The sequence below is a fragment of the Centroberyx affinis genome, unplaced genomic scaffold (assembly GCF_046629955.1).
Source record: "Centroberyx affinis isolate AG114_WGS23_722 - 3 ecotype Tasmania unplaced genomic scaffold, CSIRO-AGI_Caff_v1 ptg000890l_1, whole genome shotgun sequence".
NCBI classification, from domain to species: domain Eukaryota; kingdom Metazoa; phylum Chordata; class Actinopteri; order Beryciformes; family Berycidae; genus Centroberyx; species Centroberyx affinis.
Genome location: NW_027279479.1, coordinates 52,212 through 68,048, shown reverse-complemented (window position 1 = coordinate 68,048; position 15,837 = coordinate 52,212). Strand labels below are relative to the sequence as shown.

The 15,837-nt window shown below is 40.8% G+C and overlaps 1 protein-coding gene across 1 annotated transcript; it reads left to right on the top strand.

Annotated features, from left to right (window-relative positions):
* The first annotated feature begins 2,795 nt into the window (after nucleotides 1–2,795).
* On the top strand, nucleotides 2,796–15,583 carry LOC139645673 (sodium-dependent neutral amino acid transporter B(0)AT3-like). The gene is made up of 15 exons (XM_071521459.1): nucleotides 2,796–2,940; nucleotides 3,687–3,775; nucleotides 4,066–4,176; nucleotides 5,409–5,556; nucleotides 7,930–8,070; nucleotides 9,028–9,165; nucleotides 9,868–10,049; nucleotides 10,644–10,754; nucleotides 11,239–11,351; nucleotides 11,678–11,806; nucleotides 11,901–12,057; nucleotides 13,318–13,522; nucleotides 14,414–14,573; nucleotides 14,685–14,847; nucleotides 15,380–15,583. The coding sequence occupies exons 1-15, from the start codon at nucleotides 2,796–2,798 to the stop codon at nucleotides 15,581–15,583; spliced, it is 2,196 nt and encodes a 731-aa protein (XP_071377560.1).
* Nucleotides 15,584–15,837: the final 254 nt, after the last annotated feature.

Sequence of the window (15,837 nt, the reverse complement as noted above, 5' to 3'; positions counted from 1 at the left end):
TTGCACTTCAATAATGTGACTAAAATTGGAATACCGTATTTCCTCTAATAGTGGCCGGTAGTCAATTAAAAGCCGGGTCTCCGTTAATGGCCGGGGCCGTGGTCGACACGAACAAATAAAGGCCGGCTCCAAATACAGGCCGGGGAAAAAAACAAAGGAAACAAGCGTGAATTCGCCATAGCTGCGACCACGTACTGTGCGGCTATAGGCCGCCAAAGGGTGGGGAAATTTTTGTGGACCAACCTACCAACCAACCGACCGACCGACAGAGCGAGCTATAGAGCTGCTGGTCGCAGCTAAAAACAACGGTGGACACCGGTAAACTCCTGGCGGAAGTCTCTGGAGCATGCCGCCGTCGATTACCATAATTATGTAATGCATTGCAGTAACAAAAAAACGGCTACCTAACGAACCCCAACAGAAGCAGATCAGAAAACAAGGAGGCTTCATACTAAAATATGAGCAAATATACTTATCAAACACAGGGAATTAGAAATAAAGGCCTGTCTCTAATATAAGCCTGCTTCCGATAAAGGCCTGGTCCCCTTTGCAGTTGAGGTAAATAAAGGCCCAGGCCAATATTAGAGGAAATACGGTACTCCACATGTCTTAATTTGACTATTGCTTACTCCGACTATGACTGTATTCGGGTTAAGGTAATCAGAAAATGCTGTTTACATGGCAGTGTCTTTTTCAGAGTACTGTCTTAATTGGGTTAATATCAGAATATTGCAGTCCATGTAAACGTGCTCAATCATATACAAGGAGTTCAGGGTCAAGCCAAGAGTAAAAACAAGATCAAGAGGGTGTCAACGGGCCACGGTTATGTGTGGAGACAGAAACATGCAGCATAAAGTTAAATGATTTTGAAATATTTTAAAAATCTGTGGCAAGGGAGTTGTTCAAATTTGAGCATAACAGATGATAAACGCTCAGTGAAATCATCAAGAACTGTTATTAGATTTCAGAGGTCAGTAGATGGGATGAAATTAGATCGTTAAGAATGAAAGACTTATTAGAACTAAATTAAGAAGTGCAAAAACAACTGGAGTAATGGGCTTGACTGACTGTGAGTTGTTACAGGAATTGTTTAACCTGACAGTAGCATGACCATGTTTGAAACGTTTCCCGGGCCTGTTGTTAATTATTGCAGGGATGGGGAAATAGGCCATGTTATTTAAAGATATGTTGGGGAAACAGGCTCGTTGGGGTTAGGACAGTGGGGCAGTCAGTGCTATAACCATTCTGTCATAAAGATTATCACAAACGTAAAAGGCAAATGATATGGTTAACCTAGAATACACAGAGTCAAAATGACCTTTGGTCAGTAGTTGTTTTGCTGTATTTTCTCAAGAAAAATATTTTATCATTTGATATTCCATCTATTCCTCAAAACTGTAATAATACAAAACACTTTAAACAACTAGATATATGGGCTAGTGTGTGCAGTGCATCATATGGACACATTGAATTTTGGCTATTTTCTTAGGATGTGTGAGTATGTCTGTGCAAAGTTTCATGTGTTTTGGACTTTGCATTTCTGAAAGAGAGACAGTGGAAAAAGTATTCAGTTTTATCACTGACGTCCATTGCATTTGAATACAATATTTGTACTGCTGTCACTAAGGCTCTGTGTCTACTCGTAGCACTGTGCGAGTATTCCTTCAGTTGTATTTAGGCCCATGCAGAAATCACTGTTATTATCAAAAAACTGTTACATCAGTTTGTGTATCTCAGTCTTCTGAAGCTGTGCACTCATATTGGTTTCAGTAGTGGTTTTGGCCGCTTGTGCTCAGTGTATTTACTAACTTCACCAAGATTTCGGTCGTTTTTAACAAAAATATCTTTGCCAAGACAATATGTTTTTTAAGGGGTTGATTTCAACAAATATTATTCTGCCAAAACGCCAATGAAAAACCATTGCACGAACGGTTCAAATTTTAGTCCCGCCCGCAAAGGTGCTGATTGGCTCAATTGTTTCTCCAAGTAGAACTAGAACACGCTGTTGACTATAGAGCAACAACAACAAAATCTGAAAAATGGGCGGGACGCGATTCAGGAGTCTGGAACCGGGCTAGGTCCAACAGGCAAATCTGTAGAACAAGAATAGCTGGATATTTGATACGAGTTCTGAAACTTTTGAATTCTTTTCCTTTGGACCGGTGGTTACAGCACCACCATCTGGAATATTGCTGTCATAACTGATTCCACACATCTCTGCAAGTAGCTGCACAATTTGCAAGTCCAAAGTTTTGGGGAGAATGATAAATAAATAAATAAATGGCAACAAAAAATAGTCAAAAAGTAAATACAGTAACAATGGTGTGCTAGCTTTCAGCCAACCAACTAGCTTTCAGCTAGCCTACCAACAAGCAGGGAGGTTCAGCTATTAAATCATCATGCCTACTGTCAATAACTTCCTGGTGGCCTGCTTTCTTGTCAAACCCATAAAAACCGTTTCCACTACACTAGAGCTCATAGCTGCAACTGAGAGGGTCTTAGAGAACAACCCACTAAGGAGAGTCAGAGAGAAGACAGGAGAGGAAAGGAGAGGATCACTGGACATTATTTAGCCTAAGCCAATGAACCTTTGTTGAAGATGAGGAAGCTGATACTGAATCTGAATCAAGGCACAATAAAAAGCAGCTGCAACAAAATTTCTAGCACAAACTGGAGATAAAAAATGGAAACACTGGATGACATAGAAAAAAAAGAAATCACAAAATACCCCACATTCATTTGACCTTAACTAGAACTGGAGCTGTGCTAAACCTGTGAGCTGCTGCCAGCTGAGGATGGTGAAAACAGGAGACTCCACTGAAGTGGAGGAGAGACCCAAGTGGGACAACAAGGTTCAGTACCTGCTAACCTGCATCGGCTTTGCAGTAGGACTGGGGAACGTGTGGCGCTTTCCCTACCTATGCCAAATCTATGGAGGAGGTGAGATGCTGGCTTTGCCTCACATATTCATCAATGACATAATGGCTTGCTTTAAAAACTATTATACTTATCTGATATCACAGGCAGTTTAGAAATGTAAATGTAGAGGTAGTAGTAGTAGCAGCAATGCTATATCTTTGGGTCCATGTTTGGTTTTGGTGAACATAATACTCAGATATATCAGAGATTTCTACCGAACAGACCCATTTCCAATATTTAATTCCTCATAGCTCCTGGTGAGATATCGTGAGCCCTCAGCTAACAGAATCCTAAAGGTTTGGGGTCAGGCTGAGCTGAGTAAACACCCAATCCCAGGAATGTGCATAGGGTCTATTCACTTTACATATTGACTCTCACAGGCAGTGATTCAGGATCACACACACCCGCAGTGAATGGCAACTGTGGCTTTAATACAGATTTAGTTACATTTACTATCATCTTTATGAGGACCTAGCAAATTCGAAACACTACAAACAAACATTCTGAATAATCACCCTCTTTCTATGATGTATTTAATTTCTGGAGGGAAACAGTGTCACCTAATGGCTTGATCAAGATGACAGACAGCAGTTTTCACTTGTTTCATAAAGATGGAAGGTCAAGGGCCCAGATGACCACTCATAATCATAAAGATTTTGTTCTATTTTACTCTCTTTCTCTGTTCACTGGCCTGAGGCAATTAAGTCTGAATTAAGTCCATTAATCCTGGCTGATGCCTGTAACTATCTACCCCCTCCTCTCTTCAGGTGCGTTCCTCATCCCCTACCTGACAGTGCTGGTATTTGAGGGTCTTCCCCTGCTCTACCTGGAGCTGGCTATAGGACAGAGTGGGTCGGTAGGAAGCCCAGAATAATTACAGCATCTGTCTGCTGAATGATTCGAGTTAATATTAAAACAACATTTCACTTTAGTAAGAAACATTTACATTTTAGTATGCATGTTTCCAAATGAGGTTGTGAATAGTTAACCATATGTTTTTTTTAAAACGCATCTAGTAAATCATACTTCTAAAGCGCAAGAGCTACAGAAATTTGTCCATACCAAGATCATTATAGTTGACTGATAATGAATAATAATAATGGCTTGGAGTTCATGATAGGACATAAGCCCTCCATCTATTGGCAGGCTACCTGGAGGTTCATCAGTCCTCTAATCGTCCTGGTTATCTTGGTCTTCTTGGACTTGGTGACCCAAGTCGAAGAAGAGCTGATCTACTTAGTCTGGGACCCCAACTCTGTAAGCACACTGCTTCATGAAAATAATGTTTCATTTGGGTGTATCAGCTTTCATCTCAGCCCCAATCTTTCATCTTTCCTGTCTGCTGCTTTTTTCCTCTTAGCACTCTCATCACTTCATTGCAAAATATACAAATTCATACTTTGTCAGGGCGTCCTAGTGGCTCAGTGGGCTGGGTTTGGGCCGGCCCAGAGCCTTTGTCGCATGTCATTCCGCTCTCTCTCCCAATCTTTGCTGACTAAATCTACTTTGAACTGTCAAATAAAGGCAAAATGTCTTAAAAAAAAATCATGATGTGTCAAACATTTCTGAGTTAAATGTTGTTACAATATAGCATATCATAACAGCTTGTCAGGGGTTAACAATACTTTACCTCACTGTGGTTAGCCCTCACATGCCAAATGCACTAATTATACCGCTTAATGGTTTGAAGGAGGAATTCCTGTCTGTGGCATTAGTACCGTACTCTGCATGGGTCAACGTGGTCATCTTTGTTTTGGCAGGAATCCCCAGTCTGACAAAAAAGTTAAAAAGTTATAAAATTCAGCAAATAAAAAAAATGCAATTGAAGTTGCCATGTTGATTTCACAAAAGACCATTATATATTGACCTTTTAATACTGACTTTTTAATACTACTCTGAACTTTTATTGAAACTAATGTATACTGATGCTCTGCAAGTATGCTCATGTTTGACACAATATCATATGACCACTCTAGTTATATATTGTTACTCATTGCGCTGATATGCCTGCCATTATAGTTACTTGTTGCATTAGATCATTCTTGTTCTACAAGGCACCATATGATTTTATTTGTTTATAGTTTGTTCATGAATCTTGCCATTAAAATGTATGAAATCATTTTTGACTCTTTTGAAGATTTATTTTCACTTTTCGCCTTTTTATCATGTAAGTGACTGATGAAATCTTCCATCTAAAAATATCTTCCAATCAAAAGACAATACCTGTGTGAAAAATATATACATATGAATAATATATACTCTTGTCTGCCATTAAGGTTTGCTTGATTGAGAACTGAGTGTTTCTTGGTGGCTCCTAAACCTCTAGGCTGCATTGCAACAGTAGGCCACCACTAGGTTATCCATTAAACTAATTCCTGGCACGCTTTCCTTGGTATATTTCCACTGTGTTAGAGCCATTCAATCACAAAGACAAATCTCTGTAGTACGTCTCTAGAAGCTAGATAACACCAACATCGATCCAACTGAAGCTGAGGATGGCAGATTTAGGGGGCTCAAGGACAGAAGAGAGGCCCAAGTGGGCCAACAAGGCCCAGTACCTGTTGTCCTGCATTGGATTTGCTGTGGGAGTGGGCAATGTGTGGCGTTTTCCCTACTTCTGCCAGATCCATGGAGGAGGTGAGATGCTGTCTATGGTTCAAATAGTATTAGCATCATTTAGTAGCACTTTTGAATAACTTTCTTTGAGAACTTTTGTACGACTTGATTCAGAATTTCTGAACTATAACATTTAATGATTAAATTATGTATTCTGTGCACACTCCTCAGACAGTAGCAACTAACTAAATAGTTATCATTATGACTGTACATTTCTTGTGTAGTCTGAATACCAAGATTACTACTACTGGTTTAACCATAAAGGATCACCAATACTGAATAGTGGAGGTCAGGGTGCCCTATTGCTGTACACATGTTGCAACAAGATAACCCAGAATGGGACCAGTGTTCCGTATGAACAATAAATGTATTGGGCAAAAAGGATCAGAGTATGAAATGGGCACACTGTTGTATCAACTCTCAGTCACAGCATTAGGGCATGAAGGGAAGGAGCCAGCGAAACTAAACATCCTAACATGGATATTAAAAACCAAGCAGGGCCTGATCACTAGAGCCTAGTAACAAGGACCATAAACCCATACACTTACAGCTCCTTATAGCAGACCTAACTGCCAAGCCCCCTGTATTGGCCTAGTAGTCAGCACAATGTCCCAAAGAAAAATAATGAAGAAAAGAAAGCAAAACACATGAACTTTAAGCATAATGCAAAGGTAGGCTCATCAAAAACTCAGTACAATTTAAGGTGGGGCTTTACAGATGTTAGGCGATTGGTGTCTAAGATACAGACATTAGTTGTCAGTACAGAAAATCACCAGTCTTTAGGAGAAACCTGCAGGTGACTGGAATCTACTGTACAGTAGAATTTACATGAATGCATGAATTAGGTGAATATATGTAAGTTACTGTATATGAGAAGGGCCAAAAGTACATGAGCAATTAATGCCTATGCAGCACCACTCCACTGCCTAGTAATTTGGAACCCAACTTTTCCCCAAACCACTGACACTGAGTGATTTCACTAAAAGGGCCCCAGTGTCATATTTCAGGCGGTTAAGAGCTTAAATTTACACCTACCAAGTCAAACAAGTAAACAATAAACATGTCACCCCCATGAATGATCAATGATGAAGAGTTGTAGTGGGGCCAATCTTGGTTAGAGAGAACTCTCTCTCCAACATGGACAATTAAACAAATGCTTTAGCGCCCTCCTTACAGCAATCAGTGTAATGACGGAATGAAACAATGTCAATCATCATTCTCCAAAGTTTCATCAAAATCCGATCAGCAGCGTCTGAGATATTGTGCGTGACGGACGGGCAAATGCACAGACTTCTTGCTGGAAAAGCCTTTTGCTAGAATAGATAAAGTAAATGTATAGCACTTATATAAAAAGTAGTAAGGGCTGTTCAGGTTTGATCCCTGGCCTTTCTTCCCTTGCTGGGAACCAGAAGGGTTTACTTGTTGTACATCAGGCATTTCGTCACTAGGGGGCTCACTGAAGGGAAGACGTCAGGGGAAGACAGCCCCAGTGATAGTCGGCACTCCTAGGGTGCATCCCAAGTCTCTTAAATTGCATCCACGTTTCCCTCACTTGCGTCTTTTCCTTGCGTCTTAGTCCCTCCCACCGAGGATGCATGGAGAGACGCAAGGAAACCATGCGAGGAGAGAGGAAACAAGGAAATATGTTTTTAGAGAAATGAGACGTCCTTTCCTCTGAAGCGTCATGTGAAGCGATGTCGTAATTTAGGTTCCAAATGTTCTTGCATTAACGTTATATATCAAAAAGCATAAAATAACGGGCATTTACACTTGTACTGTTTCTCTGCCATCTCGTTCAAATTTGCCAGATGTAGGGGCGGAGAATTGACGTCATGGCGTTCAGCTGAAAGTCTTCCGGGAAGGCTGCTCTCGTGTATCCTCGATCCTCGCTCATAGCTCCTCAGAGATACCTCCTCGCTCCTCGAGCCTCGCTCCTCGGAGCAGAAATAAGAGCTTTGGGACGACCTTCAAAATGACGGACCAGAATGACTTCCGGTTCAAGCGAGGATCGAGGAGCGAGGAAATATCAAATAAGAGACTTGGGATGCACCCCTAATTTATCCTCTCCCCTTTCCCCTGGGTCCTAGTGCCAATGCATTTTCTCTACTTTACTCCCTTGGGTTTCTTGGATCCTAATACTAAACCTGTCACATCGACATGGATAGCAATTAAACCAGACTCTGAAACCTACCTGTGATAATTAATCCATACTATGACAATGGAATCTCTGCAGTTACAATATCAATTATCAATGTTTATGATAGTGTTTAAAGGAGACTTATGCACTGTCATTACAAAATGGTGACACTTACCTTAAATATACATATTAAATGTCATTAAAGCTGTATAAAAACCTGATAGAACTCCCTCACCACCACCGCTGTTCTTCTTCAGGTGCGTTCCTCATCCCCTACCTGATAGCGCTGGTATTTGAGGGTCTTCCCTTGCTCTACCTGGAGCTGGCTATAGGACAGAGGCTCCGCATGGGCAGCGTCGGAGTCTGGAAGGCCATCTCACCATTTCTGGGTGGAGTCGGTAGGTAGATATAAATGACAATGACGACACAATGATTGTATGATTGTATTTGCATGAGGATGAACCTGTGGATGTGAGTATGTTTAAACGTGCGCTGTGTAGTATTTTTAAACTTCAATATATCGTTGACAAATTAATTCTGATACCTTGGTATAATTACTGTATCCAAATGAGACAAATCTTTCGGTAGTGGTATTGCTAATGGTAGTGTTTCTCAAAATTAAGAGAATATTTCCCATAAACCCCATTGCTTCCTGTCGTAAAGAGGATATTGCTACTTGCTCCGTTTGCACTGGAAGAACAGCGCCCTCTTCCTGTTTAGTGCTGTACAGAAATATCCTTTGGTGCCTTAAAGCAATCAAGATTTCTCACAAAATCAAACCTGTTGGCACACAATATATAAAATTTAGTGTAGAGCTGGCAATCATCTCAACAATGGCCTTGTTTGTTTACGGTAATCATACTAATTATAATTTTACATAATAACGTAATGTTTTGGTAATGTATTTATTGATATTAAAATGCTACACGTACCAACTTTAAATGGAGGTTAAAGGATCAGTGTATTGAGAGACAGTGCGATAGAGTATGTGGGAATGTAGCTGAGAATATGTTGATGGAAAATATATTGAGCAATATTATTATGTGCAGGTATGCAGTATACTGTAAATGATTGCCAGTATTATTTATTGTTAATCATCCCTTGTCATTTCTCATTTAATTTCAAGTGATGCTTCATCAGATATACCGTTCTGTTTGTTTTTGTAAAAAAGAAACGCAAATTATTTAACAAATGATTCTTGGATGTTAGTTTTACCTTAATACTTTCAATATCAGATCATAAATACACTGTTGGTTTGATGTACTGCAAATAGCAGTCATGCTATACATGGGTGTCCTGAGCACATATGCCAGTTTACATATGGCAGTTAGAATAATGGTACTTTCTGTGTTTAGGCATAGCCACCATGGTGGTTTCCTTCTTGGTGTGTTTGTTCTACAACACCATTGTGGCCTGGGTCCTCTGGTACCTCTTCAACTCCTTCCAGGACCCCCTGCCCTGGAGTCAATGCCCACTTAATGATAACCACACCGGTAGGTAGAAACAGGAACCTCACCAGAACTTGGTAGGAACCTCCTGATCTACAGTATATTCAAAATGTATTGTAAAATATACATTCAAAAAAGTAGAGTTGTGCTCAATTTATCACTTTTTCTCCAATTTTGATGACTTTCATGTTTTTTTGTGAATTGAAGAATTACAATGGCACTCTGTGGATTGAAAAAAAATCTCTGACCCTTGGGCTTACGAAATCCCTTCAAAACCAATTGTGTATTTTTAAAAATTTGTGGTCAAGAAAAACAAGCACAGATCCTGTACAGACCCATGGCGCGTGTTCAATTCTAGGCACTGAAGCAATACGACATGGTTCAATTACCTAATTCCATAATGTTACTTAAGTACCACAAGGCAATAACGTTACCTACCGTTAAAGTTTAGGGCAGCAGAAGACGTGGATATCTGTAAATTAATGACAAAGAGTGGGGCTCAGTGTGTGGGACAGCTAGCACGACACGTTAATCAGTTAAATTACTTATTCCACCAATGTCACTTCAATACCACAGGTAATAATGTTACCTACTGTTACTTGATTTTTGTTCTCCATTATCATGATTAAAACAACAAGGTCAAATTTGGACTCACTTAAGCTAAGGTATAGTAAGTAATACATTCCCATACCCAATTGATGCCCATACAGCTACCATGTGTCTCATCCCTTCTCCATTACATTACAGCCTATAATGAGGAGTGTGTGGAGAGCACTCCAGTGAACTACTTCTGGTACCGTGAGACCCTGAACATCACACCTGACATTGCAATCAGTGGCTCCCTGCAGTGGTGGATGGTCGTCTGTCTGGCCACTGCCTGGTGTGTGGTCTACATCTGCTTCATCAGAGGCATCGAGACCATTGGAAAGGTGGGTGGTGTAGTGGTGGTTAATACCCAGGCTCAAATCATAACATGGACACCCGACTTCACCAACCTCACACAAAAGGCTCAGACCAAGATGGCATTGTTATTGCTCAGATTAGTCAAAATATTCACATAAGGATAGAGGATAGGATAGGATAGATATGGGCAGATAACCAAATGTCGGGCATACCGTGTGGTGGTAGAAAAGGAACGTTTCACACCTCTTCCATCCCATCTTAAATCAATGTACAGATCTACCTGACTTGGGTCAACTAGTATTTGCAAATACTTTTTATGTGCCAGATGGGATGGGTTTACCACAAAGAATACAATGGGTGTCAGAAACAGCAGACAATCACGGGAGAGTATTTGAATGTATTTAGTATATGTTTCTGTGTTTGGCAGTGTTCCTGACATAGTAATCCCCACCCATCGGGTACTCCAAGCAGATTAAAATAAAGATAAAGAATTATTTGCATATTCTTTGTCTGGAGCTGATAAAGTAGCACCAATATGACAGGAAATGTCCACCAAAGCAGCATGTGAGATGCCTCAGAAAACGAGGACTGGACTCATCCTTAAATTAATATTTCTCCAGGCTGTGTATGTAACAGTTACGTTCCCTTACCTGGTACTGACTATTTTCCTGGTGCGTGCCCTCACTCTACCTGGAGCCACTGATGGACTAGTCTACCTCTTCACTCCTGAGGTAAGTGCTGTCATCCATTTCAAAATACATGAACACACACTATCGTGTCCACCAAATGTATTTAATTATCAGCAGTTATATTAATATTAGAATTAGTATTAGTAATAGTAGTTGTAGCAATAGCAGTAGTTGTAGCCATAGTAGCAGTAGTTATAGCAGTAATATTAGTTCTGTCAACTGTAGTATTAGCAGCAGCAGACATAGTAGAAGTTGTAGCAATAGTATGAGTAGTTGTACTTGTGATAGTAAAAGGAGGAGTAGTAATGGTTGTTGCTGTAGTACTGTGGAAGTAGTACTAGTAGTGGTGGCATTATTATTATTAGGATTCTTATTATTTGTGGTAACAGCAACAGCATTAGTATTAGTAATAGTTTTAGAACTAGTATTATCTCTTTCACTTTCTCTTCTGGACTGTAGGGGACATTGAAGTCAAGAGGTTTGACCTCTGCCCTTTTTTTTATATGACATGTCATTTCTCCCTCAGTGGGAGACTCTGAAGAACCCCCAGGTGTGGCTGGATGCTGCCACCCAGATCTTCTTCTCTCTCTCCGTGGCCTTTGGAGGCCTCATTGTTTTCTCCAGCTACAATCCTCCAAAGTTAGTGTCCAATGGGGACAGTTTTCACAATCCCACTATGATCAATGAAATTGTATTAACTTCGAGTAAAAAAAAAGATCCTTAACATTTATATCAGTAGCCAACTAATCAAGTCTATTTTATGAAATTCAATGGTCACAGGAGTATTTAATTACATATATTGTCGGTGCACTATGGCTCTGACCTTTGGCCTTCCAGTTGGTTGCTTGTAACACTGGTGATAGGCATTTCAACTTATTCTACTATTGAGTGTCAATAAACTGCCTAAAATGTAAAATATAATACTGTATAAAACTTTTTTTTGTCTTTCACATTTTGTCTATCAGTAATGACTGTGAGAAGGATGCAGTTGTGGTCGGGCTGGTGAACAGTGCTACATCCCTCTATGCCTCCATCTCTGTCTTTTCCATCCTTGGGTTTAAAGCAAACTCCAACTACATTACCTGTCTTGACAGGTATGTATGTGAATGTAATATTTTCAACCTAATCCCTAGCTGCTGTTTTGCCTCATGAATTATAAACTGATATATATTGCTTTATTATCTGCAGCAACATCTTGGCTCTGACCAACCAGTTTGAGATTTCAGACCAGAACATAACAGTGGACAACTATGATCATTGGTTTGAATACCTGAATGGGACATTTCCAGATGAGGTCTCCAGTTTGAAACTGAGGCACTGCAATCTGCAAACTTTCCTCGACCAGGTATTTTTAACCGAGTTAGAAAATATACAGTGAATCAGTATACACTGTGTACACTCAGGCCCTCTTTACACCTTGCATTAACATGCGTCTCGTATCCAGATTGTATCTAGATATGATTTAACCTGATTACATTTACACCTGGTATTAACATGTCTCCAGTGTCCACATTGAGATCCGATTGAGATCCGATCACTTGTCCGGCTCAAACAACCGAACGTCACATCCTCCTCTTATTTGCATGGGTCCAAAAAAAAAAAAAAAAGATGATACCCATCTGTGAAGCTATGGACTATGGTTTCTGCGGTGTGCCTGGTGTTCGCGGTGCGGAGGGTCTGTGCGGCGAGTGCGGCGCTCCGCAGGGGGTCTGTGGAGGGTCCGCACCGAGCTCCGCGCTCCTCTCAAAAAATGAAACACTGCCGAGGCCTCCGCAAACGCTGCAATCAGTTCAGAGGCTATGATTGGTTAATGGTTGCTATGTTAGTTGGTTACCAGGGAAGTAAGTGTAATCGAGTGACAGCCAAGTGACAGCTGACAACCGGCAAAAATGGACAATAGGAGGAGATTCTGCGCTCTCCGTGAACACCGCGCTGCTACCGCATTTACCATGAAATGCTGTGGCTCTGCGGAGAGAACGGAGTCTGCCGTGAACACAGCTGTCTTCAACAACTGGAATGCCGAAGACGAAAGTTGGCGCGATTACGTATTTCCGCCCACGTAGTTGTTGTATGTGGATTGAAAATGCAATTGCATTTATACTCGTGTTCAATGTGGTCACAATGCGTCCCTGACCACCTCCGGTGGTTTGGCTGATCGGATCACAATCCGTCCTCAATGCGTCTTGGGTGCATTTACACCTGTACTTTCATGTGGTCAAGCACTATCCGATTGCAATCCAATCACCCAAAACGCATTTTAATGCAAGGTGTAAAGAGGGCCTCAGTGTATCGGATGTACACAGTGAACACAGTGTACAAAACTGATTTTGTACACTGTGTTTTACTTTGGCAACATTTAGAGGTTTCCCAGTTGGCAGTTTGGGTTGGATATGCAGCAAACATTAGGGAGGTGAAAATAAAATCAAAATATGCAAACAGGCATCCTCTTGACATAAGTAATACATTACTGTATGTTCTCTTATTCTTCTCTGCTCCAACTTTTTCCTCCTCCTACCTAGAGAACGCCAGGAACTGGTCTGGAATTTACTGTATTTTCAGGCACCCTCATTATTTTCTTATCATGCTTTTCATCCTCCTCCCCCAGAGTGCATCAGGTACTGGCCTGGCATTTATTGTGTTCACTGAGGCGGTGATAGAGATGCCAGGCTCTCAGGTATGGGCCATACTGTTCTTCATCATGCTCTTCAGCTTGGGTCTCTCAACTATGTTTGGAAACTTGGAAGGAGTCCTCAACCCCCTCCATGAATTAAACATGGTACCCAAGTGGATACCCAAGGAGCTCTTCACAGGTACCAGTTATCAGTGGTCTGTTGGTACATTTTGTCCAAGTGTGAAGTGCATAAAAATATTTGGAACACTGTTGAGGAAGACAGACAGCTTGTGAACATAGCCTGCCAAGAATCTTGAAACTAGTTTTGCATTTAGTAGTTATCTAGCTAACAGCAAGTTTTGTTACACTGGGATGGAATTATGTCTTCATGCACCTTTGCGTAAAAAGTTCACTTTGGAACTTCCATTACCACCATTGAAAACCCGTTAAATAATTTTTCTTACAAAACTGTTAAATAATAGCCTAATACTGAGCATGATTTAAACTTTGGAAAACCTTCCATGGTAATCTAAGGGGAACGTGTTTCTTCTATATTGGAATGCTGGATGCCAGATTTTCAGATGAACTGTCCATTTTTTGTTGTGTTGTAGTCTTTGAAATAATTTAAAGTAGCTGGACAACTTGTGCAAGAAGTCAATGGTTCTTAATTTGAAAATAAGGTAAACACTGTAATATGTATTTATTATATCAGTTTAGATATTGTACCTTTCTGTTTGTGTCTCATATTGTCAAAACTGTTCAAAGGCAAGGCCAACTCTTTCTTTTAGATTACTATTTGACCAGGATGTTATGAGAAGAACCCATCGGCCTTGAAGAAGTATAGCCCTATACATTTAAGTGCCACAAGTAAAAAACATTAAAGTGGGTTCAAATTCTCCCTTTTTTTGTCAGAATCTCCATAGGTGTCCTGTGTTTGATCCCAACAAGATCATCTTGATCAAACACATCAATCAAACACATACTATGCACATAGTATCTGCTTTTGTTTAGTTCTTCATCTGCCCTATCTCTATCAACCTGTAAGGACTCCATGTATTTGTACTGCAAACCTTCACTCTCTCTATTTCAGCATTAGTTTGCTTGATATGCTTCCTGGTGTCTCTGATCTTCACCCTGGGTTCGGGGAACTACTGGTTGGAAGTCTTTAATTCCTATGTGGGCTCTGTTCCTTTCCTCATCATCGCCTTCTTTGAGGTCGTTGGGGTGGTCTATGTCTACGGACTGAGACGGTAACGCTGGTTTTCCTGTTGTGTTCTCTGCTCTGGGTGTCACCCTCTTTTGACTAAAGAAATGACTTAATGCAGTTTGTATTGATCATTGTGATCATTTCTGCTCTATAGTTTCAGTGAGGACATCCACTTCATGACAGGGAGAAAACCCAACATCTTCTGGAAGGTCTGCTGGGTGTTTATTAGTCCTCTGATGTTGCTAGTGGTCTTCCTAGCCTATGTTGCTGTCCAGTCACAGAAGCACCCCACCTATCCTGCATGGAACCCAAACTATGTAAGACTACATACAACTATGGTTGAAATAGTTTCAAGCCAGCAGGGCTAGCTTTCCCTTTCTGGACTGCTGAGCGAGCCGTTTCAATCCACAAGGGTCACCCGCCCCATTAGCCTATTGTTGTTGAGACCAGTAGCAAGATGGTAAATTACTGGATGTAATGTTCTTAACTAAGTGTAAGCCTAAGTGTAGATACAGGGAAGAATAGATGACTTACAGAGGGCTTTCAGGTGATGTTACCCACCCGCTGGCGGCCATACTGGAGGTCCTGAGATCTTGGCCAACAGTGGCTGAGAACAGCTGGCTGCGTTTCTAAACATAACTCCTCATCTCAACTTTTTTTCACTGGGAAATGATCATTTCACCATTGATACATCTGAGCATTTGTGTTTAGATAATGTCAGTTTATTAACTAGCTAATAATAATATCTGGTCAGCTATTACTGCCTTGCTGTAAGCCCATCTGATTTGTGACTTGGCAATGTCAGTAGGTAGAATACACCCCTGACTGATTGTTTTTTTTTTCCATCAGGTGGATTTCCCCAAAACAGAAGTGACGCCTTACCCAGACTGGGTGTTTGCCATCATTGTCGTCCTCTCTGCGCTGCCTGTAGCTCCCATTCCCCTGGTAGCTCTTTACAGACTGATCTGCTGTGGGATCTCTAGGAGGTCCTCTGAAGTCTCTTGGAACAGGCCCAACCCTTATGCCAACGACGGCTATACTGTGGATACATAGTTTAGTTAGCTGAGAGACTGTACATTCTACAACACAAGATATCCTTTTAGGATGTCTTCACTTGACATATAGTCATTTTTCCAGTTGCTTTTAGAAGCCTCAGAATACAACTTGAATGTTGTTTGCACTTCACCTCATCTTACTTGGGATTCTGCGCTTCACTAGTCACATGTTCAGAGCCATTGATCAACATAATCAAATACCCGTCGTGATGAATATTGTATTTTCCTGAAAATACTTTGGTTTACTATTTC

Bases quoted from the DNA above. Each gene is read 5' to 3' on its own strand.
- LOC139645673 (XM_071521459.1), top strand. From the start codon at position 2,796: ATGGTGAAAACAGGAGACTCCACTGAAGTGGAGGAGAGACCCAAGTGG. The intron at 10,050-10,643 runs GTGGGTGGTGTA...ATATTTCTCCAG, and splicing joins GCATCGAGACCATTGGAAAG to GCTGTGTATGTAACAGTTAC. The intron at 12,058-13,317 runs GTATTTTTAACC...CTCCTCCCCCAG, and splicing joins TGCAAACTTTCCTCGACCAG to AGTGCATCAGGTACTGGCCT.